The sequence below is a fragment of the Melospiza georgiana genome, chromosome 1 (assembly GCF_028018845.1).
Source record: "Melospiza georgiana isolate bMelGeo1 chromosome 1, bMelGeo1.pri, whole genome shotgun sequence".
Lineage (NCBI taxonomy): Eukaryota > Metazoa > Chordata > Aves > Passeriformes > Passerellidae > Melospiza > Melospiza georgiana.
The window spans coordinates 104,618,746-104,646,216 of NC_080430.1; the positions used below are offsets into that span (position 1 = coordinate 104,618,746).

The 27,471-nt window shown below is 39.2% G+C and overlaps 2 protein-coding genes across 2 annotated transcripts in view; one reads left to right on the plus strand and one right to left on the minus strand.

The window, feature by feature from the left end:
- LAMA1 (laminin subunit alpha 1) overlaps positions 1 to 9,524 on the plus strand; it is an 83,837-nt gene extending 74,313 nt beyond the window's left edge. Inside the window, exons 56-63 of the mRNA XM_058024531.1 lie at positions 467 to 629; positions 1,738 to 1,850; positions 2,898 to 3,087; positions 5,032 to 5,190; positions 6,311 to 6,464; positions 7,464 to 7,597; positions 8,678 to 8,900; positions 9,364 to 9,524. Coding sequence (XP_057880514.1) covers positions 467 to 629; positions 1,738 to 1,850; positions 2,898 to 3,087; positions 5,032 to 5,190; positions 6,311 to 6,464; positions 7,464 to 7,597; positions 8,678 to 8,900; positions 9,364 to 9,524 — 1,297 coding nt within the window. The remainder of the gene's footprint in view (positions 1 to 466; positions 630 to 1,737; positions 1,851 to 2,897; positions 3,088 to 5,031; positions 5,191 to 6,310; positions 6,465 to 7,463; positions 7,598 to 8,677; positions 8,901 to 9,363) is intronic.
- A 5,336-nt stretch (positions 9,525 to 14,860) lies between these two features.
- ARHGAP28 (Rho GTPase activating protein 28) overlaps positions 14,861 to 27,471 on the minus strand; it is a 72,791-nt gene continuing 60,180 nt past the window's right edge. The window contains exons 9-15 of the mRNA XM_058030455.1: positions 24,997 to 25,159; positions 23,761 to 23,843; positions 20,658 to 20,855; positions 19,818 to 19,961; positions 17,581 to 17,735; positions 16,854 to 16,918; positions 14,861 to 15,022 (exon numbers count right to left, since the gene is read on the minus strand). Of these exons, the coding sequence (XP_057886438.1) occupies positions 14,931 to 15,022; positions 16,854 to 16,918; positions 17,581 to 17,735; positions 19,818 to 19,961; positions 20,658 to 20,855; positions 23,761 to 23,843; positions 24,997 to 25,159 (900 nt within the window). The 3' untranslated portion in view covers positions 14,861 to 14,930. The remainder of the gene's footprint in view (positions 15,023 to 16,853; positions 16,919 to 17,580; positions 17,736 to 19,817; positions 19,962 to 20,657; positions 20,856 to 23,760; positions 23,844 to 24,996; positions 25,160 to 27,471) is intronic.

The following is a 27,471-nucleotide window of genomic DNA, read 5'->3' on the forward strand; positions in this document are numbered from 1 at the left end:
AGGGTAACTGCCTAGTTTTGGAAAACCATGTACAGTAATTGTTAAATGTAGTTTGTGATCTCTTCCATGACACTTCTTTTTGCCTGGTTTTTAACATAAGATATGCATGGTACTCACGATCTGGGTATTATAACAGCCAGAAAATGGGTATTACCAGCTATATTTTTAAATGGTATTTAAAATGTCTTTAATTTTTATGGAGATGCTGCACAAAGCACAGCTTTCTCTTCTATAATTTCATCTTCAGTGACAGACAAAATTATTTTCCAGAAATATTGTAGATTTATATTGTTCTATGGACAGATTATTTGCTGCTTCTCAATCTGTTTGTCACAGGTGACACTTTTTTCCTTTTTTCCTGATATTACTGAAAGACCTTGTTAAATACTCTCCTTCTGCTTTGGAAATAAGCAGAAATGCACCTTTTAAAATGTTTGTTTTGTTTTGTTTTTTTTTTTTAATATAGGCTTTTATATTTTACCACTTCCATGAAGTATGAGCATGTGGATATGGACAGCTGCTTTCTGTCAGAGAAGCCTAAGACAGCTGTACAGCCATTGGACATCATGATTCAACCTGAACTTCAGGCTTTACCAGTTCCCCTGAGACCTCTCACAGACACAAAAAAAGTATGTATTGCAGCAAAGCTCTGTTGCCACCTCTTTTTTCCTTTCTTTCTGGAGAATTATCAAATTATAGATTGCATATATTTGCTTCCTCTTCAGTATGGAATATTTCAATGGATGTTGATTTGAAATTACTGTTTCCTGTAGAAAAACTGATACTATCCCTTGCAGCAGCCTTTGGCCATTTGGAATGGAAAAGTAGTTAGGTTTATCGCTCTTCTGGCAGCAACAACAACAACAAAAGGAAAAAAAAAGAGAAAAAAAGTGAAATGATAATCTCCCAACAGAAGGACTTGACAGTAACTATTATCTTTAGTGTATTCCTGCCAAAGGGACTTGGTGCAGATTTGCATTAGCTGTGCAGTTCTGCATGATATTTTCTTGGTCACACTCATGCAGTGTCTGCTCTGTGTCAGAGAGGAGGCACAAACCACTTGAGAGACACAGTGTCTGAATGCAGCTTGCTTGGCACCTGTTTCCTCTCACACAGTCCCTGTTCCTAAGAGAGAAGGCATCATTACTTCTCTCCTCCTGCAGCTGCACATCTTTATAATGAATGGTTTCCAAAGGATCCTGCAACCATTTTCCTGTGGCAACAGAAAGCAAGATTTCATGCATACAAGTTGGGACTATAAAAAGAAATAAGTTGTCCTTTTTAGAGCTAAAATGTAGCTTTGGCTCATGCTCTGTTACTCAGGTCTCTATACCCCAAATCATACCAAAAAGTGTGTCCTCATAAAATAGTAAAATATTTCTACCAAACCTTTAAAATTTTCACACTGAAATTGAACTTCCAGCATTTGTTGTTAAAAAGGCTGTCAATTAAGACAAAAAGTGAATTGAATGTGTCTCAAGCTACAAACATTTCTCAGTGGAAAAGGTCAATGCTGTCTACAAGACATAACTTAATCATTAGAACCAGTTCTTTTTGAGCCTGAAGATAGGTTGGAATGATTATGAGGTTAGTTAATTGATGTTTTTCTGTGTACTTTGTGATTTTCTTGTGGCTTAGTTTTGCTTCCTACAAAGCTCTATGCAGGCACATTGTCATTCAACAGTTGCTGGGCAGAGCCTGACACTATCCTACTTAATAAATTCCTTTCATTAACAGGTAGTTTGTGCAAAAGATGAGCTGCCTGATCATGTTCAAGGTGCCCATCAGTTTGGACTTGCCAAAGGCAGCCACTTGACCCTGCTCTTCAATCAGTCTGCTGTCAGGAAGAAGTGAGTATATCCTGAATTACACATGCACACAGTGTTATTTTGTATTGAGCTGCAAGAAGGGCAGTGATGGGTTCCATGATTGATTGCCAGCTTTGAACATGGTCCTCACTTCAGGTTTCTGTGGGCTCCTCACGAAAGAAAGTATCATATCCCAGGTTTAGTAACTCATGGTCAGAATTCTGCATATTTATCCCCTCAGACCTGAGTCTCACTTTACCTTCTGTAAGTACTTTGATTTCTTTTTCCCACATGCAGAACTCACATCCAGTTCCCATTCCTTTGTCTGATGCATGTGACATCTCACCCGCTCCTCTCTATTTTCTGCAAGTACACCTTCCATCTTTGAAGGTGCACTTGAAGGAGAGAAGACTACTGAGAAGAATAATTTTGTTGGGACCTAATGTGTGATAGCACCTCTGCCTCTTTTACTTGTTTGAGAGTTTCCCAGCAAGGTTCCCATCACACAGCCTGCAAGTCACTTGCATTTGCTTCTTTCAGCTCAGGAAGTCTCTGCAGGCATTGAGAAAAGAGTGTTTTTTCCTTCTAGCCCTTCTGTTACAGCTTCTGAGCAAAGGACATTGCAGAGGATTGATGCCATCTAGTCTGAACCTGGTGTCTCCATAATAAATGGCTCATTCATCTCTTCTACCTTTTAAGCCTCCCTCTGTTCTCAGTCTGCCCATAATATCCCAGCAAGCCTGCCTAATAGTAATGGATGCCATAAAGTTACCCTGGAATGGGTTCCTTTCTTGGGGCAGTAAGCAAGCTTGCAGTCACAAACAGCTGAGCCTGTCCCTCTTAAAGTTCATCTCACTCTTTGACAAGCACTTTTTCTACTTCTGACAGGTACAGCACTGATTTCCATTACGAAATACATTATAAGTCATGCTTTCTTAAAATCAACCTAAATTCTACTTCTCTGGCCTTTGTAATAATAAATCTCCTTTCATAACAATAAATTGGTTTAGGCTGTTCTCTGTGTCCAGAGAAGCTTTTCATCACTGCAGAAGAAATACCTTTAAGTAACACTGAATTTTTATTGTCTAGGCTTTCCGTCCAGCTGAATCTCAGAACCTTTGCCTCCAGTGGCCTGATTTACTACATGGCTCACCAAAACCAGGTTGATTATGCAGCCCTACAGCTTTATGGGGGACAGCTCCATTTCTCATTTGATTTAGGCAAAGGAAAAGCAGTAGCTCTTCACCCTGCTGTTGTCAGTGATGGAAAATGGCATACGGTAGGTGGTTGCCAATCTTGTGCTCTATTTTCCCTTCCCTGGAGGTACTGGTATGGATTTTTCTTGCTTTTTCTTTGTGATTTCTGTTGCAAAAGCACGCTGGTTCTAACCCAATCATGAAGTCATTCAGAAAATTTTTATTTGATAATTATTTCCTTTTAGAATTGTCATTAATTGTACACCAAATCCATCTTCCAACTACTGTCAAGTATCTCAAACTATTTCAGAATTAAATAGTTCACCAACTGTGTACTGACGGTCATCTTCAACAGAGAAGGACCTGATGGAAAGGTACAAAAATATTTGACCTTTTCCACAGAGAGCTTTCAGTGCATTATGCCACCAAAGACCCGCACTTCAGAGTGGCAGAGATTTGTGGGTGCAGCGTTTCTCTTTTCTCCCATTTACCCGCTTATTGCCTGAGCATGTCACAGCAGCTAGTGACAACAGGGAAGCACTGTCTGTCCTTTCCTTGGTCAAGGCAACATGAGAAAGGGGGACATTTGAAATTAATGGAGGACTTAAGTAGAATTGAGTAGAAATGATGTCTGCAGCTTGGAGGTGTCACATAGCACTCAGGGCCTTCTGCACCAAGATTGCGTCAGTCTCTATTGGCCCAATTCCTCCGAGCAACCCACCTGCCACTGGCTCTGGCTTTCTGTGTGAGAAGTGACTGTGATGTTTGCAGGAGTTTTAGAAGTAACTCTGAGGTTATCACTTGTCCTAAAGGCAGGTGAGGATGACAATTTCATCCTGCTAAGTTTCCCCTCCCTTATCTGTATGTGAAGCCTTCACTCTAAGAAGTGACTTCTGTGGGACAAAGTGGGACAAAGTGATTGATGACACAAAGCTGCCAGCTTTCCTAGGTGCCTTGGGAATCAGCAGAGTTCTTTTTGCTTTTCATAAATAATCACCAGAAGAAAAACCAGCAGAAATCGACATGAAGAAAGGAAATGTGAACTTCTGTCAGAGATATCACAGTTAAGCTCTGCTGCCTACCCTGAAAGAGGAAGAATGCTCCAGGACTTACAGCTGCATGTTTAAAAATTACACATACTCACATAAAACTCCTACTGACACTATCCACCTTTTAAGAGCTGAACAGATTCCATATAAGAGCTGACCTATCTTTACTACCCAAGACACAAAGCAGGAGCTTCAGCCTTTTTTATTAGAGATTAAAGCTGAGTCACACCACTTCCCAGCTGGGGGTAATCATTGCAGTCCCTCTGCAATCTATGCAAACTAATATGCATTGCTACTGAAAAAAACACCACTTCTTTTCATTCTCTCCCCTCTGCTCATACCACCCTGCTTTACCCCTTTATCCCCTTACCAGCCCAAATGTTCATGAAACTTTGGGTTGAACCTACTCATGGTTCTGCGTGGGGCTAAAAGTAAAGAGAGAAGAATAAATGGCTAGCTGACTTCCCTCAGCAACATGTAACTGTTTTAGGGCAGGGCAGGCATAAGGGCGTAAGTGAACAAGATGCACAGAACTGGAAAGCTTTTTTGGTCAAAACCAATGTAGCACTGCCTATCATAAAATGACAGCACTTCAGAGACCTGAGATGTCTCAGCTGTTGGGCAGCACAATAATTGCAGGAGGCCAGCACAGAATGCCTTTCTGCAAACTCAGTGACCTGCCCATATCCTAAGGCAATAAACTGGTGATTTAAAGAAATAATAAAACACTGAAAACCTTAGGCAGGACATTATGAAATCATTGTGAGCCCTTGGGAAGGCAAGAAAGCTGTTAAACTGCGTGGTTGTATTCAGAAATGGTCTCAGCCTCAGGAAGAATTTCAAGAGGTTGCCTCAGAACAGAATGTCAAAGCAATTGAACCACTAAACAATTGTCTTGCTCTTATTTCTATGGCAAATGATGACTAGGTAACAAATTTAGCTTACTCATTTATGTTCGCACACTTCCCTTTTTTCCAGGTAAAGACGGAATATGTTAAAAGAAAAGGAACAATCATTGTGGATGGACAGGAGCTGGTAGCAGTCAATGCCCTGGGAGATGGTAGCACCTTGGATGTGGAAGGGAAGCTCTATGTGGGAGGACTCCCCTTAGACTACGTGCCAAAGAATCTTGGGAATGTAAGAAGGCTTGGGGTGGGGGGTGCCTCTGGCATTTTGCAAGACCAGAATGAGCATAGTGCAGGAAACTCATCTAAATCAGCATCCTGTCTCTGACAGGCTCAATAGAAGTACTTAGGGAAAGAAGCAACAAGGAAAGTAATGACCCTTTACCAGATAAATCTTTCTGTGGCTTTCTGTGGCTTAATGAGTCCAGCTACAGCTTATATCCTTGTGTGTTAGTAATAGCCCTTAGCAGAACTTTTTTTTTTTCATTCTGTTTCTCTGTTAAAAATGAATAAAGAATCTAAATTCCTGTCTTTCACAGTATAAGGTAAAAACATGACCTACAATATCAGACATTTTGGTACCTGACTTCTCTTGCATTCAAACAGAAATTAGGTGCCTTAAATATCTCTGAAAGACTCTGAAAGAAAGCGTTTAGCTCTCTTTAGATTAAAGGATATTTTTAATACGTCCTTTTAGAGGGTAGGTTTTGTCACCTTCCTCCTTGTGCAGCCCACATTATATTAATGAGGATTCTGGTGATATGATAATGTTTCTCATAGAATTGTAGAATGTCCTGATTTGGAAGGGATCCTCAAGGGTCATCAAAGTCCAATTCCCGGCCTTGCACAGGACACCCAAGAGTCACACCTTGTGCCTGAGAGCATTGTCCAAATGCTTCTTAAACTCTGTCAGGCTGGTGCTGTGACCATGTCCCTGAGGAACCTCTTCCAGTGCCCAGCCACCCTCTGAAGTGATTCAGATGAATCTTTTTGATGATGAGAACTTGCAAAATGTCCTACAAAAATTTTGATTACTCATTAATTTGCTAAAGCATGTTTGGAATGTTTTTACTCTTGAGTGTATCTCTGCTCACAGTCAAGCAAATACAATTCTTCCTGTATATTATAGGCAGTGTATGTACTCTGGTTCTACACTATTTGATTTTGACTCTAAGACATTATGTGCCTTACATAATTATATGTAATACTAGAAATTTAATTACGGAAGTATTTTAAATTCTGCTGTGTTTTGTTCGGATAATATTTTATCTACAATAAGATCAGGTGAATCCCTAAGAGAGCATCACAGCAGTTTATACTAAACATTGTCTCTTATGTCTCCATATGCTTAGGTTACTCACAGTATTCCTGCCTGCATTGGTAGCATGACAATTAATGGCAAACAATTGGACAACGAGAGTCCTGTCTCTATCTTTGCTGTGAATAAATGCTATGAAACAGTGCAGGATGGTACCTTCTTTGATGGAAGTGGCTTTGCTGCTCTTGGTAAGTGTCATTAAATGAAAACAGTGCCTGACTGAATTAATATTAATGAAAACATACTCCTTTCAGGTCTTACTGGAACTGTGTGTAATTAACTGACTCCTCACACAGTGAGTGCATGCCCTGCATGTGGATTTCTAACTGAGTCCTTTCACTTCATTCATCCAAAAGTGGTCATTTCTGCAAAGGGCTGTCTTATAAATAAAAGAGATAATGGTTTTAGCAGTGGGAAAGAAATGAACTACATCTTTATTAGCTAAGAATATCCATGTTCATGATGTTAAGGTCTGATAAAGAATATTGTTGCAGACATCTTCTGTGAAAATCTTTTTTTTTAGGATTTTTTTCTTTCTGAGAAGCTGAGGCCTCAGGGCCTCAGAAACAAAATGTAAACAATAGTTATCTGCTGTTGTGGAATGCATCAAGTAGATTTTTGATTGGCCCATCTTGGATGTTTATAATTAATGGCCAATCAAGGCCGAGCTATCTTGGACACAGTCCGAGAGAGCTGCCTTTTGTTATCATTCTTTTCTTTCTTAGCTCAGTTTCCCTTCTGAGAGGGAAAAATTTCTTTCTTTTCTTTTTAGTTAGTTATAATGTAATATATATAATAAAATAATAAATCAAGCCTTCTAAACATGGAGTCAACATTCTTGTCTCTTCCCTCACCTGAAGACCCCCTGTGACCACTGTCACAAATATGAAGACAAAAGACTTGTGAAGTAACATGAAGGATTGCATTTGTGCTCTTTACTGTTTCTTACAGATGAGATAGAATGGATTAAATGTGAATTAATAAAAGAAAACTTATTTGGGAGTTTATCTTTTCCAGTAAAAAATGGGAATTATGACTTTGGAAAACTTATTGTCCAGAGGTATTGCAAGGTCAAATGCTAGCAGCATGATTAACAAATTTTTTAGACCTTTTAATGGTAATGCATATATTTAGCTCTGTATTGTGGGTTGCAAGTCTTCTGCTAGAAGCTTCTAACTTCTTTCCAGCCAGGGAAGGCTACAAGGTGCGTTCTGACGTGAACATCACGCTGGAGTTCCGCACCACGGCGGCGCACGGCGTTCTCCTGGGCGTCAGCAGCGCCAGGGTCGATGCGATCGGGCTGGAGATCGTACACGGCAAGGTAGGCTGCCCTGTGCAGGCGCACTGCTGTACACGGGGCTTGTTAGAAACTGCGAGGCTAGAGCCCTTGGAATGCATGAAATATGCACCAGTCAGGTGTGATGGAGGCACATTCCCACCGAACAAATGCGGGACAGACTTTGTCTCGAGGTTTCTCACTGCCATTGTATGATAAAATGTGCGATTAGCAGAAGTCACTGGAACTTTTTGGATTTTTAGTTAGTGTAATTTATGTTAGTGTGCAGCGACTCTGACCTCCTGTACTACATACCTTGTATTTTAGACCAAATATATATCTTTTTTATTGCTTAATACTTTTTCTGCCATAAAGCTATCCTTGTCTTTGAGAAAAATACTGCATACACAATGCACACTGTTTTGTAGCCTCTTCTTCAATATTCATGAGCAATTAACTCATTCTCTACTTCTACTGGCCATTATGCTCCATAAACCTTTTAACAATCAATATACATAGTTTTCCAGTCATCTCTTGCATAAAAAAACATACACTTGATTGCTCTTAAGTGTTTGTTTTTGCAGAAATAGCTCATTTTTTATTCAAAGCTTCCTAGCTGGAGACAGTGTTAAATATCACTGTTTTTGTGGGACATACTTTCCCAGTATTAATATGTAATATGTACATATTAATCCTCACCGCAGAGTTGAGGAAATGTCTGCTGCTTTGAAAAATAAATGCATGAAAAAAAATAAATGCATGTATTTGCAATGACAAGTGCTTTCAGGCCATTCTTCTTTCTCTTCAGTTATATACAGTGATTCATCTTTCAGATCTGAAGTCTCGGGTTCTGTGAAAAAGGTCTTGATTTGTATTTGTAAGAAACATTGAAATCCCTAGTGAAGTGTATCAATGGACCATTGCATAGGTAGACCTTATTGTTTAAAATTTTAAAAACCACTTTAATAAGGATCTACTCTACCCATCAAAGTAAACATTAACTGCGTGTATTGCCAAACATTTAAAATGGAAATCTCTGCACCAGTGTGATTGTGCTTTTATCTAGGCAGATTAGTTCATGTGTTCTTACTTTATATCTTCATTGGCATCTGGCTGTTTGCACAGGTTTTATTCCATGTCAACAATGGAGCTGGCAGGCTAACAGCTTCCTACGAACCAAGAGGCACAAAGAGCTTGTGTGATGGGAAATGGCACAAGCTTCAAGCAAACAAAAGCAAACATCACATTTCGCTGATAATTGATGGGAATTTGGTTCACACTGATAATCCCTACGTCCAGTCAACATCTGCAGATACAAACAACCCCATTTATGTTGGAGGTTATCCTGGTAGGTACAATAATATTTCCTTTCCCTCCTGTCCCTCCTCTGCTCACTCTCACAAGAATGACTCTTAACATGTGCTCCCTTTTTGTTTGCCATGGGAACTGTGACTGTGTACAGCTCAGCTGTTGCTTCATATTCTGCTAGTTTCTATTTTAACTTCATAAACACCCATGCAGAGTAGCTTTCTCCTCTGTTTTTCCCTCTCATCTTCCATTGTCCCCTGGCAAAAACTATTTCTGCAAACTCTGCCAAGTGATTGCTGTCCATGACTTATGCCTGAGAAGAGCAGTGACTGTCCATGTTGGGATGTCACACTTCATCCAAACATGAATGGAACTTGATGCTCCCCAGGTGTTGTTTGTATTTCTCATTTCAGAGGGGGAGAATTTTAATAACCTGGATCTTTGTAATTTTTTTTTTCAGTTTGGTAGAAATAGATTTTACGTATTTCATGTTTGTTTTTCAGCTGATGTCAAGCAAAACTGCCTCACAAGCAAGACCTCATTCCGTGGCTGTTTGAGGAACCTTGTTTTGACCAAGGGCCAACATAGAGAATTGTTTGACTTTAGCAGAGCTTTTGACCTGCGTGGAGTATTTCCTCATTCCTGCCCTGGGGCTGAGCACTGAACTGTAGCAAAGCCTGTCTGGATTGAGAGAGGGTTTGTTTTTTTTTTTTGTTGTTGTTGATCTGTTATTTTGCATTCTCCTTTCGTAATGAAAAGAAGAACTGATAAGAACCTGCATCTATTTGATTTTTCTGGTTGTTTTCCAACTCAGGTCATTTATTTTTTTAATCAGAAACTCCACATCTGCATTTTAACTAAATGGTTTAAACAACAAATACCTCTAGAACAATTTTAATGGCATTACTTGGGTATTTTTCTTTTGGGAATTTTTATTAATCAGTGTTTACAGTATGTTTTCTTTTGATTACTTGACAGTATTTCATTTTATTATGTGTTGGCAGTTTTGTAAGAAGGTAATAATTTTGGACCACATAATAAAACTACAATAAACTGCATTATTTCAAGTAGTTCAGTTGTCCATGTATTTTAGTTAGAAGAAAAAGAGCTGGAAGGCTGAGAAGTCACAAGTATGCCCACTACAGGGGGTTTGGAACTAGATAATCTTTAAGGCTTCTTCCAGTCTGGGTCATTATATGTCTGATTATATGAAATGTAAGTGGACATAGTCCAGCAGAGGGAGCAGGAGACTGACTAAAGTCCTAATTTTGAAGGTCTCAGATTCAGAGTTTAATTAATAGAATTTTCTTCGTTACACTTCACAGGGTAGCTCCAGCTCCTTTTCCTTGTGCCTTACTATCCAGTGCTTCTGACACTCATTATAGATACATTGGCTAGATGGATTATGTTCCTGTTCATGCTTTCATGGAATCAGCTTCAGGACAAGCAGCATCTCTACAGCACAGAGATGCCTGTGAAGTGATGTGCTGCTGAAGAAACAATTTGGGTTTTATTTGGGAAAAACTCTGTATTTTGGCAATGCAAACTATTGCATCATTCTTTGGAAAACAGTATTTTTTACAGACACTGGGAGGCAGTTTTGAGGCCAGCCTGCAGTTGTATCTTTGCCTTTTCTTACTGTGCTTGCCTCTGTTTTGAAAACTAGTCTTCCAGTAGCTGTTCTCAAGCCAGATTTGGGGGACGTGTGCTAAATCCCAATCAAGTAAGGACACCCATTCATCAACTGGCCAGGTCACTGAGCAGTAACAAATGTGTCTCATACTTTAATATACGTCTATAATAAGCAGAGTTCTTTGCAAGTTCCTTCCATCTCCCCCCTTTTTTTTCCTCTTTGAACTAGCAGTATTTTTGTTTGCTCCTTCCAATTTTATTTGGCTTTTACTATGCATCCATACGATTTGGTCTAATGTTAGTTTTTCTCTATGTATTTTGTACTAGTTTAAAAAATATGGCTGAAACAAAACTCCAAAGCAGTTTGCCATTGCTTTCAATGAGGCAGGATTCCAGTGTGTTTTGTGCATTGCGTATAGGTAGGCCAAGGGAAGAGCTCCTGGAGCAAAGAGCTCCTCCAGTTCAGCAAGGGTGGCAGAACATGGTCCTCTGTACAGCTGTTCAGGTGCTGTAACCACACAGTTGCTTTTAAAAGTTTTTAAGTTGCTTTTCTGCCCCCTGCTTCTACCCAAAATACACATGCTTAGATTTGAAGAGCTGGCTTTGTTGTATTGTTTTTATTTTTGACATGGATACAATACAGTGGACACACTGCTGTACAAATACACTTACATGGCGTACTTCAACAAAACACATAACATAATGAGGATTGTAAGGTAAACATACATACAAACACTTCACTTTGATTAGTGGCATTGTATTATTTTCCAGAGAAGACACACATGAATAGAAACCCATTGAAAAATAAAAATGAAACACTGTGTTTGTATTCATTGTCTATTAACCCCAACATCTGATCTCACTAGGTTCACATTACAAGCATAATTTAGGCAACATGTTTTGGATAAAATATAATCCATATCCAGAAGTATGTATTTTACTAGATCTTTTTCTGTAATTACAAATCTTGCCTCATACAAAAAGAAATACTTTGTCAACATCAATGTGAAATTGCTAATAGATTAAGTAGTAAATGTCTAAGCCAAAATATTTTTCCTGGAAAATGCAGAGTGAGGTAGTTAATATTATACATGGACACAGACACATTTGCACACATGCACACTTTCTAATGACATTCGCTGCATATACAGGTTAAATCATTCCAGTCTGTTTTGCAATACCTGTTTTTTACAATACTCCCTTCTCTATGTGTTGATATGCAAAATGCTGTCCTTGTAGAACCATGGAGTATATAAATGATTGAGGCATCTTTGGAATTTCAGTAATTTCTCTTTGCTTGCTACCACTTTCTTACTAATAGCTTTTGACATTGGTTACTTTTTTTTAGGTGACAATCCTCTTGCAACTTAGTTTTGACTTCAGCTTCTGTTTGGAGAAACAAAATTCCTCATGCCTCCACCAGCATCTTGAAATACAAGACCTCAAGTTGAAACCTCGTATTTCAAAATGCCATTGAGCTTGTTCCATTTATCTGCTGCATATTAAATCAAGTTAGTGTACCAAAACAATACAAAACAACTTAATGTGGTACAGTATTAACCACTACACATGGGTCATTAGGGCCATTTGTATCAAAAGAGAATCCTGACATTCTTTTTCAGAGACAGGAGGTATTTGGCCACTCTATGTAGAATCTAGTTCATCTGCTAATATGCATGTCTTACAAAGTTATAGGCAGTTTCAGCATAAAACAAGAGCTCACAGGGTGGATTTTATGACATGATATTTGACTTTCCTAAGTTGTGAAGTGGTAAAAGTCTTCAAAACCCCCTGGTATTCTATACAGAATGCAGGGAGATCTATTTCAAATAGAAATAACATTGATGAGGTCCAGAACATGCTGAGCAAGTTGCAGCATGAACACAGGGCTGCTCTGTTCTTTCCCTTGCACAGCCATTGAGAAAACATAGTGAAATGAGGGGGCAAGATGGAGGAGGTCAATATATTTGTCTGAAAGTATTATAGGAAGTTAGCTCATTTGCTATGACACTTCAAATAACTTTCTTAATTTAGGCTTTCTGTATAGTCACAGAATGCCTTTTATTTGGCTTTAGATACGATGCTTAGCATTTATCTGATTCTCTTTATATTCAAAGCACTTTCACATATAAAAGCCTTTGCTGAGTTTGTTCTTCCCAGATGGATGTTCATTACTCCTGATCTGCTCAGGGAATTGTTTGGCTACATCTGAGAGTAGAATTTAACTCAAGTAATTCTCATGTTGCCTTCATATGGAAAGTACAAGTCCTGCTGTACAGCTGACGTTCAAGGGCAGCACAAGCACAAAGAGCTGTCCATTGCCACAGAGGGAACTAAAGGGTATCAGGAGCAAAGCACAAGACAAAACTTTTATGCTTAGGCCTATAAACAAGCCACAGACCGACTATCTCTTGTATACTTAAAATAAATAGTTTTCAAAATAAGGAGTGTATTTTATAATACAATTGTCCTGGTTTTTTTCCTGGTTGCAACTGCGTCTCCTTTAGTGTTAAGAAGAAAAAGGAAAAACAAAACAAAAAACCCAAACAAACAAGAACAACAAAAACCTACAAAAAACCCAAAAAAACCCCGAACCCAAACAAAAAAAACAAAACAAAAAAATGTGTCAAAACAACCAGAAAGTTAAAAAAGTCACTGTTCTAAAGAAAATGTTGCTAATTTTTCATCATTTTTTATCAAGAAGACAAGAAAGAAGAAGACAGGATCTGCCCTCTGTAGACATTATTGTTGGTAGTGAAGTTACTGATTCAATGTTGATTTCTTTCACTGACCACTAACAATGAAAGTTAACTACTGGAGAACACGATAAACTTGACACATTTTAGAGGGTCTGCTTCTGGTTCAGATACTCATTGCACAGCTTCAGCAGAGCATCACAAGTTACAGGCTTTCTCTGCAGGACAGGAGACTTTATTCACCTCCAGTTCACCTGGAGGACTTGCTTCAGAGTGTTTTTAAGTTGCTATGTAATAAACAGAGCTTCTGCCTCATCCCTGTGGCCAGATCAGGAACAAAAATCATTGCTCAGGCTGGGGGTGGTTTCACTGTGCAACAATGATGGGGACATTGCAGTGCAGTTGAAGGCATTGGTTCCTACTTTTTGCATATGACACAGATAAAAAAATACTTTCTCTTTTCCAGAGATTTGTGATTTCCTTACTCAACAAACCTCTAGTTCAGCACAGCCCTAAGTGAGATGACCGAACACTGCTTGTTCTTGTGACTAGCTCCAAACAAGACAGCCTATCTGACATTCCCAATTCAGTGGCAGCCCACGATTCTCTTGTCAGCCTGTGTGTTTGCTTAGACTGCATGCCAGCTGCAATTTGCTATGTATTTGTAAAACCCCCAGCACAACTGGGCCTAGACTGGCTACAGTTTTAAAGACCTAATGTATAAATTATTAGTCCCTTTTCTCATTGGAAGCCCTGTTGATTCTCCATGCTGTATTATACAAGACCTGAACAAAGATCTCTCTTGTTGATGCAGCTGAAGAGTATAAAAATTGCTTACATATTAAAGCTAAAATAAACAAAATAAAATTAGGTTACAAATTGGAAACGATGATGTTTAACAAAAAAAGGTGATGACTGTAAGTGGCACCATTAACACATCTCATAGTGTGGCATTACACAGATTTAATTCTGAGAGTATCAAGTAAAAGGCAGAGCTAGGGGCATATGCCCCTCCTCACCCAGCCTTTGTCTCCTGAAACTTGTGTGACAGGGGAAGGGAGGGGAGTGTGGTTTGTGCCATTACAATTGCACACAGCTGAGGGACCCAGACAGATGATTTTGGAAGACTGGTAGTGAGATACACAGTGGTATGTACACTAGCAGTACAGCTGTCTGTAGTTCCTCCTCCTGCCTCCCTCCCCCAGCATAAGGTACCCTTGAGGAGTGACTGAGAGACACAAGCCCTGTAGTAACACACACACTATGGGTTCACTTCCAGGAGAAGGGTTTGGTTTCCACACAGCTGTCTTGGCATTGCTGCATCCTGAACTGCCACCTTCCATGCCTGACAGACACCTTCCCTGCTCCAAGGTCTGTCATGCTCCTGTGTCATGCTGTGGTCAGTAGTGTTTCATTCATTGGATGCCACTGCATTATTTCCAAAAATTGTTCTAACACCAGGTCAGGAAACAAACACCGTACCTTGGTCTGCCCTCCTCACCTCCTGGGCCAGCTGGCACAAGTGTAATCCATATGGAAACATAACTAATGTGATATTTTTCCGATGGTTTGGAAGCTGGAATACCAAAAGTCCTATGTGCTGACCATCAGCTGGACAGTACAGTAGGAAGGAATGATGTCCTGTGGATGCCATTTTGTTATGTCTCTGCAAGAGCTGCTTAAAATGACAGGCATCACTCTTGTCCATGTGGCTTTTGTCCAGTGTACTGCTGCCTTCTGCTTCAGCTGGCTTTTGGTTTTATCACCCATTCTGCCTGAGGATTTGCACGGTAGACATCTAGCATGAACGCATCTGGATCCAAACAGTGCTGACCTGGAAGGGAAATTGTCAGCCATGAATCATAAGATGTTCTGAGCACACAGGGACAGAGCTGTGTTAAAATGTCCTCGAATGTTTCTATGACCTGCACACAGCAAGCCTAGTTTGGTGTGTCCATCCAGCTAACATCTTGCCTGGATACAGAGAGGGCCTTTGGTAAATTTGCCAGTGATTTTACTCTCTGACAGTCATGAATTTACTGCCACTTCCAGGCAGGATGTTCTGAATTACACTGAGTAATGGACAAGACATTTAGTCAAACGGTGAATATGGTCTCCTCAGAAGCATCAACAACACTGTTAGTGTTAGTGCTGCAGTTTGGGGGGGTTTATTTCTTTGGATTTACTGAGCTGGAATTACAACTCTCTGACTTCTACACTATTTTTAAATTATGGAAAAGTAGCTCTGTAAACAATGTGTTCCCATACAGTAGGATCTTGGAAAGAAATGCAGGGACTCTAACAAGATTTTTGGGAGTTGCCAATTTGCTCGTTAAAAAAAAAAAATCCTTTGCACTCTGGCTGTTTCATTAGCTGGTGATTGGGAAGTTGTGGCTGCCTTTGCCTGAATGAGGATTTTGTGCCTCTTAGTTGAGTAATAAGGCAATAAATTCTAGAGTTAAGTTGATTTGTTGGACTATATTGCATTTACATGGGGTAATGAAGTAATTTCACTGGTAAGGTTACTTTGCTGTGACATAAGATTATGGTAAAATTTTTGTACGGTTACTTTTGAGGTCACTGGGGTCCTAATGATTTTACTCAAGTGAAAGCAATATAAATGAATTAATGCATAATCAGTGGACTAAGGTAGCCTGAAGGATCTAGGACTATAAAAATGATTTTAAATGAAGATGCAAATTAAATGTCCTATTTTTTTGGAAGACCATGGTAGGAACATTTAGGATTGTTTCACAAGGTATTTAGGATCATTTTTCTATTTTAGCATCAGTTGGTCATCCTGTTTGGACAGGCAAATCAAATCACTAATCCAATTTAGGTTTTTTTATCAGTAATAAAGACTGATTCCTGATTGCTGCTGAAGTAAGTCTGTGATGTTTTGTAGTAACTTTACAGTAAGTCTTTAGAGCTGAATCTACAGAAATAAGGAATTATCTAATACGGTAATTCACAACTGACTCCAACACAGCATCCAGAATTTTGGCATGAACAGAGAAAGGAGGGAGTAAGAAGAGAAAGGATTGTGTAATATCAAATTAAAATATGTTTTTTGACCTTTAGGCCAGAAACTTGTGGGCCACTGTTGTTATTATAAGAAGTGTCACTGCATGAAACAGAAGAAGACAAAAACCCTATTGCAAGGAATTTGCAATCTAAATAAAGCACATAGATTAATGTGAGTACAGAACACCTATACGTGCAGGGGCTGAATTCACAATTCTGCATGTCTTTATTTGAGGGAGGTTAACACTTGCATACAGTAAGAAAGAAAGAGATCTTGGAAAAATGCTTGACAGCAAGGTAGAATGTGCTTGCAAGAGGAAGACTAAGGATCTCTTAACCATGGAAAAATGCTCAGTTACAAGAGTGAGAGAGGTAAAAGCAAGAGGTCAGATGAATTTGGCAAGACTGTAAGAAGTGCTGCTGAGATCCAGCCGCGGGGTTTGTTCTCTCCTGGGGTACCCCTCCTGTCACTCTGGAGTGGAATAAATGATGACATGGATTCTAACTGCTTTTGGGTCAGGCTCCTTTCCTCCAAATGGACTGGAGGGTAGGAGAGACCCAGCTGTGTCAAAACATTGCTGACCTGAGGTATTTTAGGAGGTTAAGGACATTAAGAATTAATTTTCAAAATTGAGACCTACCTATATTTCCTCCAATTTCATGTAAACTTTGGATCTGGCCTCTCACATTCTGTGATGATCCACGGCTAGGATAGAAAAAAAACCTTTCAGTTTGTCCTTCTGTTATAACCACTGCCTCATCATCTACCATCTATGGTAAACTAAAGTTTGATATTTTTTCCCCTGTGAACTGCCTTATTAAAACCAACAACTTCTACCAAATGGATCACTACAGAATAATGAATCTGCCACAGAGGTAGATTACTGCATCACAATCAACCAAACCTTCTGTATTATTAATTTTATATTATTTACTCAAAGTACCGAATTATGTGGTAACATGGGAAGACTTTGCAGAAAAGACTTTCAGACAAAATTTACCATTTCCCATAGCTGTTAATAATTATTACCTTACAGAAATAAAAACATTCTAGACTTATGGAGAGATGTAAAACAATCCCTTTGGGTTCTCTATGTGGCAAGTCTATAAAATACACGTTTAATGTACATTTTTATTAGTGGTATGAGGGAGGGCAGACTGATTCTGTATAGGAGCCAGTTATTACGTAGAATAAAAAGAGTAAGATAAGTGGTTAAAATTTCTTTGATTGACATAACCATAAATTAGCAATTTTAGATTAGAAAAAGAGTTATTGTAACACAATGAATCTTTGAAGAGGGAGGAATCTATTCCTTTGTAGTTCTGACATTGTTATTCAGGAAAAACAGAATGTTCTGCTTTACCCACCTGTTTTCACAGTGGAATCGAGCCAGGATGTCTTTGGCTTTTGTTTGGCTGTTGAGTTGAATTGCCATAGAGACTTTTGAATGCAGTGGAGCATAAACTCTTATCACCCCCTCGGGTATGTCAGACTGCAAGTATGGAGGGAAAGTGACAGCTCCCTAAAATCAATATTCAATAGAGTAAGTCTAAGGCAAATATTGCTCTAGCTCAATTTGGAAGCTGTTCTGCAACCTCATTTGAGGTTGCTTGCAAAATTCACTGTCATGCATTCTCTTGGTCATTCAAAAGACATTTACAGTCATACAAATGGAAATTTGTAGACACAAATCAGATACAACACAAAGACACAAACTCTTTGGTAAGTAGCACATAAATGCACACAGGGTAAAGCCCTTGAATTGTAACTTTAACTGATTTCTGTTAACAGTGGTCAGTGAACCCGCTGCTTGTTTAAAAACATAAAAATGATTAAGAATATCTGGTTTTCCTTCTAAAGATGAAATTCTCCTGGGGCATAAAAACCCACTTCTCTGTTTCTGCTTCCTATAACTTCAACCAGATTGAAGTGTGTGTACAGTAAAACATCAAGTACCATATGGTTTCTGTTAATTTGAAATTTGACCTTGTGTAAGGTTCAAATGATCATCTATGAAGTTTATGCACTCTTCCATGATTAATGGTGGATAAATCAATTAGCAAGGTTTGCATTCCAGTTATAATCCAGTTAATACCATGCTGACCAAAACACAATAGTCTCTCCAGTCTCTGTCTCTGTGTAATTTAGAACATCTGAGACCTGGGGATTGCGTTAAGTGCTCTCAACATTAAACTCAGTTATCCAAACAGAGTCTGCGTCCAATTTACCCTTCATATTTCAGCTCCTTGCCATGGCTACCCTCATTTTTATTAGATGTAAAGCCAATTACTCTGATCAATGGACTTGTCTTCCCAAAGGTGCAATGACTTCAGTAATGGACTCTCCTCAGAGAAGGAGTCTATCTGTGCTCATCCCATGCTGAAATTAACTTTGCAGCACAATAGTCTACACTGCCATGTTAAACAAACATCTCTGTCTCCATCTGCAGCACCAATGTATGTCCTACCCTACCTAAAATACTCCAGTCAGTGCTGGCAAATTCTTGAGAAAGGTGAATTAGAATGTATTCACCATTCATACTTAACATTTATCTTTCTCCATTTTCCCCCATACATTACCTTCTGCATTTTCTCTCTTGCCTGTAATAGTGGCTCATTCTCTAGTTCTCATAACCTTGTGATATCATTCCTTCCTAATTTGTCTTTCCTTTTGTTCTTCAAGACTATTCTTCAACAACTACAGAGTTCTTCACCATTTCCTTGATTACTTCTCTTATAATTCACCAGCCTTCCTTCTGTTAAGGAGTCTTCATGGAAGACTCTAAATACTTCCTCTCCAGGTTATTAGTTACTACATGGAAATACATGTAAGTTGCTATAGGGACTGTGTAGGTTGTGCAGAGAGACATGATATGTCTTGTTGCCCAAATTCATGTTGCACTTAATATGTTTTAGTTGCCTATCAAAGCAGGATACTCCAAGTAAGTTTCTAGGCAGTAGATAAAAGTTGGTGGCTTTAAGACCTTCAAAGAAAGGTTTTTCTATCAGATTTTCTTAAACCTAAACTGCTACTGGAGCCCTGGAAATTCTCAAAATTATCCACCTCTCTCCTCTGACTATACAGGGAATAACAATACAATCTACTTCACAGAGCACATTTTGGCACAGTTTCGGTGTCTGTGGTAGGCAAACTGAACTTTCTCTCTGCTTACAAAATTAGTGCAAGCTGTAAGACTAAATCTTGCAAGAAGAGTATCAAGTGGCCTGTACCAGGACATGGATAAATGCAATAAATCCTAATATGGATCACTCTACTATTCATCAACAGATCCATGCATTTGTTGAGTGTCTACAAATCACTGCTGCCAGGGACAGTCCACATATAACCATTTCTTATGGAACAGGTTGAAAACCAGCTTGGCAGCTTTGGCTGCTGGAAATCATTCTGACTTCCTTACCTCTTCTCAATCAATTCTCAAAACTTTGTCTTATCAGAGTGTTAGACTGGGAAGCACACCTTTCAAGACAATTCTCAAATCAGCTTAATCAGTACAGCAAAATTTCCTCCCCACACCCAGAATCCTTAATGAGATAAAGGAGGTAGGCTGTTTAAGCTGCTCTGAAACCTGATCTTTTTATCACACCTCTGGTCTTTCAGGTCTCTCCCGTTCCATGGTCTTTCTCCTCAAAAGTTTTCTCACTCCTTTGTCAAACATCAGCTGTCTCTTGCTGTTGTTCATGGCTGCCTCATTCATTTTTCTCACTTGGGAAATCAGGAAGGATGGGACCTAGGAGGAGGAAACCAGATCTGAGAATATACAGTAATTTTTCCCAATAGTGTTGGATCTTTAGAAGGGCACCGAATTTTAGGCAGCAGAAACTCTGTTTATTCCTAGAAGATACATGCAATCAGTAGCTTCCTCTAACAACCTACAGTTATCCTTTGGTGAAACTGTAGATCATCTTTCATGCCATATGAAACTTTAAAGGGATGTTTGCAGCTGCAGGAGCTTTATTAGGAGGTAGTCTTTGCAACTCCCATTATACTCTCCCTCTGTTATGAGCAAATAAGCTGAGACTGTCAATTTGGGCCAACCTTCAGAAGCCCAAAAAGTTGTACACAGTTTTGTCCCATTTTATTGTGGGGTAGACTTTAAACAGACATCTAATCACATTCAAGTTTAGATGTATCACCTACACATCCAGATTAAATCATTCTTTTAAGCATGACTCTGTATAAACAATTGTGTGGGAGAGGGACTTCAGAAGGCAATTGATCCTAAAATAGATGGCTTAGATAATTAGGTAATAAGTAATTTTTTCAATCCAGAAATATCTACCAGGGTGCCTCATTCTAGATATGGAAGACTCCAGTCAGTTTCCAAAGAAACTGTTTCCCCTTGGAAGGTGGGTGGGTTTATTCTGATTTCTGTGCATGTCCTGCACTGAGATGGGACCATCAAGGGGGGACCAGCAGTACTCACAGTCCACAGGATGTCCTGGTACCGGATCAGAAGCCGCACAATGTGCGCGGTGGTGGCGGCTGCTTGCATTTCCTGTTGGTTTGCGCGTTTCCCTTTGTAGATGAAGAGGTTTGGTGCAACAATCATAGACACGTTCCACAAGCTCATCTTGTTTTTCCCTTCATTAGCAACCACCTTCTTCAGGAACTGAAGAAAGGCCTGGAAAAAAACAATACTTGTTTAATTTCAGGAAATAATTTACTTTTGAAATGCAGCATTTTCAAATGCAAATGTCTGGCTGCTACATTTGCACTTGGAAGTGAAATTTAGTGGGTTTTTTCATAATATTTGGATTAGTCTGATATTTGTTGTTACAACAACCTGTGTCAACCACAGAGGAATAGTTAATGTTATCAAAAACACACATTAATAAATTATCTATCCCTTAGACAATAATCCCAAATTTATAAGGCAAATACAGTGTCCACAATAAGGCTCTGAATCCTACACTAGAGATAAGATGTACATGTATTGCAAGGGAATAGTTACTTTCTTCACAGATTACAGATTGTTCATTTTCATGCATCTAACCAATGCTTTTTATGTCACAGTCACTTGGGGTGATTAGTCTCTCCAAATCTGCACCAGTCCCACATGCAATACAACCTGAAATTTCTGCCAGCAACCCTCAAACTTTTATTCTGGGATAGCAAAAGCAAGAAGAGCTAAGTGGTTGTCCAGTGATGTTACTTCTGCACATGCTTGGCGGAGTCCAAGGAAATTAATTTCCCCTTTTAGGTAGTTTATTCAGAATTTTGCTTGAATGATTAAATAGCACAGACTGCAGTTGTGGTTAGAGTTGGGGTCTACCAATGAGTCCTTCTACAATATTGTTCTGGTTTCAGGCTGGGATAGAGTTAATTTTCTTCCTTGTATCTGGTACAGGGCTGTGTTTTGGATTTAGGATAAGAATAATGCTGATAACACACTGATGTTTTAGCTGTTGCTAAGCAGTGTTCACACTTAGTCAAGTGTAATCTTCAGCTTCTCATGCTGCACTGCCAGCAAGGAGGCTGGGCTGCACAAGGACTTGGGAGGGGACACAGCCTGGAGAGCTGACTCCCAAGGGATATTCCATACTACATGGCATTGTGCTCAGTATCTAAACTGTGGGGAAAATTTGTCTTGGCCCACTACTCAAGAGCTGGCTGGGCATCAGTCAGTGAGTGGTGAAAAATTGCTTTGTGCACCACTTGTTTTGTGTGTTCTAATTAATTAATCATTATTATTTTCCCATTCATTTCTGTCCTACTAAACTGTTATTGTCTCAACCCATTAATTTCACTTTTTTCAGATTTTTTCACCCATCCCACTGGGAGGGGGGAGGAAAGAAGGAATGGCTGTCTGTGCTGGCTTTAGACGGAGTAGAGTTAATTTTCTTCACACTGACTGGTATGGGGTTATGTTTGGGACTTTTGCTGAACACAGTGTTTATAATATAGATTTTTCTTGTTACTGCTGATTAGGACTTGCTTAGAGCTAAGGCCTCTTCTGATTTTCATACTGCCACATTGCTGAGATGCATGAGAAATTAGGAGGAAACACGGCCAGGAAACACGGCCAGGTGACCATATTCCAGACGATGGGACATCATGCTCAGTGTAAAAAGGTGGGAGGAAGATGAAGGAAGGGGGAACTTTTGGAGTGATGGCATTTGTCTTCCCAACTGTTACATGAATGAGATCAAGCCCTGCTCCCCTGGTGACAACTGAACACCTGCCTGTCCATGGGAAGTGGTAAGTTCCTTTGTTTGCTCTGCTTTCATGAACAGTGTTTGTTCTTCTGTTAAATTAAATTTATCTCAAGTCATTAATTTTCCAGCTTTTAGACTTATTCTCTCCTTCATCTTACTGATGAGGGAGGGAGAGAGGAGCTGCATGTGCTTGGTTGCTGGCTAGGGTTAAACCATGACAGGTATTAGCTGACTCTTGGTTAAACCATGAAAACCACATCATTAAAACACGGTTTTTGTACCCTGACATAGCAATTAAAACATTTTTAAAAACCCAAGAATTACAAAATAGAAATTCTGCTGGAGAAGTTTCTAAAACCTCATTAGAGAGTGGAGATGTGCAGAGTTTCATCATCACTTATATTTTTGTACAGAAGCGTAATTAATAATAGAGTAATAATTAAGAGTATTCCTCTAGCATGTGTTTTACATATGCAGCTCTATACTCAAATGAATTTTGGTAGCAGAAACAACCCCCACTCTTTACAGAGCACTAGCAGAGCTCCAGGTACTTTGAAGACATTTGTTGGTCTTGTCCCTTGTTACTGTATAAATAAATTCAGGTAAAGAAGGCAGCTGAACTCACAAGGTTGTATCTAAACTGATTAGTGAAAGGCTTTCAGAGGTGGGAGACCTGCATGGTCCTGATGAGCAGGGGACCTGGTGAAATGTCTGGAGGTTCCCAGGAAGCTTGTTCACTCAGGTTTCCTTGATGTGGAAGCAGGCCCAAGATGCAACCAGTGTCTCTTAGGATCAGGACACAGCTGCAGTCAGATCTGGGAGCTCCCAAGCATCCAAAATGCTTGTAGCCACTCTGTTTGTATCAGGAAGCAGGACATGGTGGGGGGGCATGGGTTTTATAAGGCAAGCCAGCTGAGGGTGAGCTCCTGACATCTGTGCTGCAGATGCATGCTTTTACTTTGCACTACATGCTGCAGTCAGCTCCAGTGCCCTGAAAGCCCTTCCAGTACCAGGAGTGCACTAGGCAAGCTCCTACAGGGCAGCTTCTCTAAATTCATCCTGGAGAACTTCAGTTATACAGAAAATCCAGAAACTAGACCTCCTCTGTCCAAACTAAGTGAGGAATATGCCTCTTTGAAATGAGTGCTCCATAAAAATGATGCCTGAGATCCAGCAGGTGGATAACCCCAGCAGCTATTTCTTAATTGCTTGTAAAAGAAATGACATCCAGGAAATTTGAACATCTTTTCAGGGAAATCATCAAAAAACACAGATGAACACTTTCCCAGTGTAGCATCTGAAAAAAATGAGTCTCTCACTTAAAGGTCAAAAGCACCACAGATGGCAGGTGATAGCAAATGAAGAACTTACCTTGGCTGTGTCTCTGTTGGCTTCAGGCATCAGCATGATCAACAGATGCAAAGCTTGTAGTTGTAACTTGATCTTGGAGATTTCTAAGGACATGAATAATTAATGCTTTTGAAATCCCAACTGCAACTGGTTTGTTCTAAAAACCTTGTGTGTCAGCAGTTCTAGACATATCAGCTAGTGCCTGTTTGAGACTAGCATGCTTAGGTGTTAGATAACCATAAAATAAAAAATCACCTAAATGAGTGGGTTTTTTCTCATCATCTTGGATCTTTGTTACACAGGGACACAAGGCGCTATAAAATTCTATCTACACAGTAACAATCCAGTATTTTTTAGTACTAGCTAGTTTCTCTTAGATATCTGTGTATTTGTTGTAGGGAATAAGGTAACTTTATTCTGCACAGACATCTCCTGCTCAGTCTTCTCCAAACTGCTGAGCCATTGTAACTGCATGCAGCCTGGGACTCATAAAGAGTCCACACACACTCAGGTATGTGAAGTTTATGTAGAGAGGTCACCTCCTTCTGCCCTTTAAGCTACTCATGGAGACACTGCAAGGGTGACTGTAACCTTATGTTAAGTTTTCTGTATCAATTTGCTAATAAATTCACCATCCTCAGACTTTCAGTCTGTCCTAGCTTGAGTGACTTTACAGTGAAGTCATAGGTATGGCAAGGTACAATTGCATTCTTCCTGGAAGAGAAATGAACAAAATGTACTGAGATTGAGAGGGTGTATGTACACTGGAAACAAAGCCCAGCTGCCTGAACCTTTCTGTGCTCACACATATCTCTGTACCAATGTTCTGACCTCAACATAAACTTTAACAGAAATAAAATACGTCCAGTAGGTCCAGTAGATAAAGGACAGTGATTTGAGTTTACCTTGCAGAAATTTTCATTTGTGAAACCTACAGTTAATGTGAATCAGAGTCTATACATGAAAGTCATCACTCAGTTTACTCACAGGTTCCAAATTTTACATTAAACAGTTGTTTTGTTCACATAACAAGCCTGTGCTATTAGCTGAATGCAGACACCTTTCTCATTTGAAAACAAAATTTTGCAGAAAACTAAAATGTTTAGGCAAAGCACTGGGTCTGTTTTTCTCTCTACTTCAGAGGGAGAAAAAAATTACATCACTTTTCGCTATATACTTCAGAGAGAGAGAAAAAAGCAATGTCTACTCTTGCATTTTATCATATTATCAGTCCATAATAACTCCATTTCCACATACTTTCTACGAGTGTGATGAATGCAGGCAGATATTCTACTGTGAAGAGTGGGCTGGGGAGTTCTCTTATAAACATTTTTAGCAGTCCCGCTGCATCATTATTTCGTACTTGGTCCCAGTCAAAAGTGTCTTCATAAAATTTTGCCTCAAGTTCTTGATGGAGATTCTGAAAAATAAAAGAAACATTTGGCTTTCAATCATTGCTGCTGATCCAGCAATTTGTGATCACTTCAGAAAGCCCATTAGAAGCAGCAGACAGATTTGTACAGCACTTGAACTAAATCAGCCCTAACCCAGTTACAGCCACGTGGAGCTCAGAGCAGGTTAACAAGTCAAGTTCCTGCAGATATTTGGCAATCCAGGCTAAATTTAGTTTGCTATAGCTAGACTTCTGCAAATTGGAACCACCTTAAGCAAGGCATTTTGTGCAATGTCCTAGAACTAGAAGCAGAAAACTCAGTTAGCACAGCTGAGTTATTTTGTTTAAAACACTCTCCAGAGGTTTTGACCCTTAAGTCACAAAGGAGTGGTGTTTCTTCCTCACTGCCAGTGAACTTGCTAGATACCCTGAATCCGTGGGCCTTGAGCAAATGGCTTAAAATTCAGGTCTTCCCATCTTTGAAAGGAAGATTTATGTTAGGATAATTATAGTTAGATTTGGTCAAATTGTAGAAAAATAAAGATTCAAAACCATTACTTACTCAGAAAAAAACCTTAATGCATAAACCCCCTCCCCCCAAACCTCTAAAAACACAGTAGAGGTTTAAGACAGAATTGATGATGATACCATTTTGGGTTCCCATTTAATCCCCCTGTTCTACAATGGCAGCATCCTGCTCCATAACAGAGGTCAGTTAAATTCTGGAGGGTCACTAGCCAGTGTTCAAAACACGTATGTGAAAGGGAAATACTCAGCAAGGCTCCTAGCAGGAACAAGATTTGGCTTCAAACCCAGATCATCATTTAAAAAATTGCAAGCTCTTCAAAAAATTGTTGAGTTAAAAAGATTGAAGGACAGTATTTTAACATAGGGATGTCCATAAATAATGCAGCTTTCACAATTATTACTGGCCAAACACTGTCCTATCCATAGGAAATTTGTTGCTGCTTTTTATGAGACCATTTATGACAAAATATATCTCTAGCAAATATTTGGTTTTGGATCATGATTTTGTCAGTTGTACTTTAATATTATGCAAAAAGTTCAGTCCATTCAGGCAGAAAAGCTTTTAGAAATGAATTTGGCTTGCCACGTCTCACATGAATGGAAGGAAATTACATATCAAGTACAGTCACGCATAATGAAGTAGAATGGCTGCACAAACGGAAGTAGAAAGTCGTTCAGGATTTGGCATAAAATGCTACAGTCTCATTTTGACTAGCACATTTTACTGGTTTTAATCTGGGCTATCTCAGCTTCCTCTGTATTCACATCTTTTGCATATAATCAATACAAACACCTAGACTGAATTCTCTCCTGTAACTGACTGGAAATGTGGAACAGAAATCCTCACCTCATCAAAAGCACAAGAGGACAGAATTCTACTCCACATTTTTCTGCTGAGAACTGGGGAAAACTCACAAAAACAGAAAGCAAGATTTTGGAAACATAAACATTTATATATATATATATATATATATATATATATATATATATATATATATATATATATATATATCCAGTTATATATATATATCTCTCTCCACACGGGTAAGGATGTATTTTATACAGTTATTCCCTCCCTCCCCTGCCTTGTATACATGTATCTCTGTATGCATCTAATATTTTTAAAATATGTGCTACAATTTTTTTTTTAACATGACTGATCCTTCACTAGACTATCATACAGTTTCGGTTCACTGCAGCTTTTGTTACAGAGGAAAACTTGTATTCACTTCTAGTCTTTGTTTCATAGAAGAGCAACCTTTAATCATTTCCATATGCCTTTTGTTACTCCAAACAAGACTGAAATAAAGTTGGAATGCCCTTAGGTCCTAATGTCATAATAATGTATGAAGGCTTTTGAAGGATGAAATCTGGATCTGCTTTGAAAAAATCTCTCTCTTGCTCATTGGTTTGTTGGGCAGACTCAAGTGAAACCAAAACTCAAATAATTTAAAAACTTTTATATGGGCAGTTTAACTTACCACCTAGTATGGAGGAGGTGCATATGAAGTCGTATCTCATAGCAGCTCCCAGGACACAGGTTGTGAAAAAGAAGTGAACAAGACACAGTGCAGTGTATGCAAAGAATATGAAAATAATTGAATTAGAGCACAGCCCTGCTGGGTAATCTCCATGGAAAGACTGGAAAAATTTGAGATTGTGTGAAATAACATTCAATCATTTGTATGAAAAAGTGAGGAAGCTGAAAAGCACAGGGCAAGTTAGGAGCTCCCATCTGCAAGATGTGGCACTTTTCAAGGCTTTGGGGACTTTTATCAGTGCATGGAGTCAAAGGAACTGGGATGCTGCTG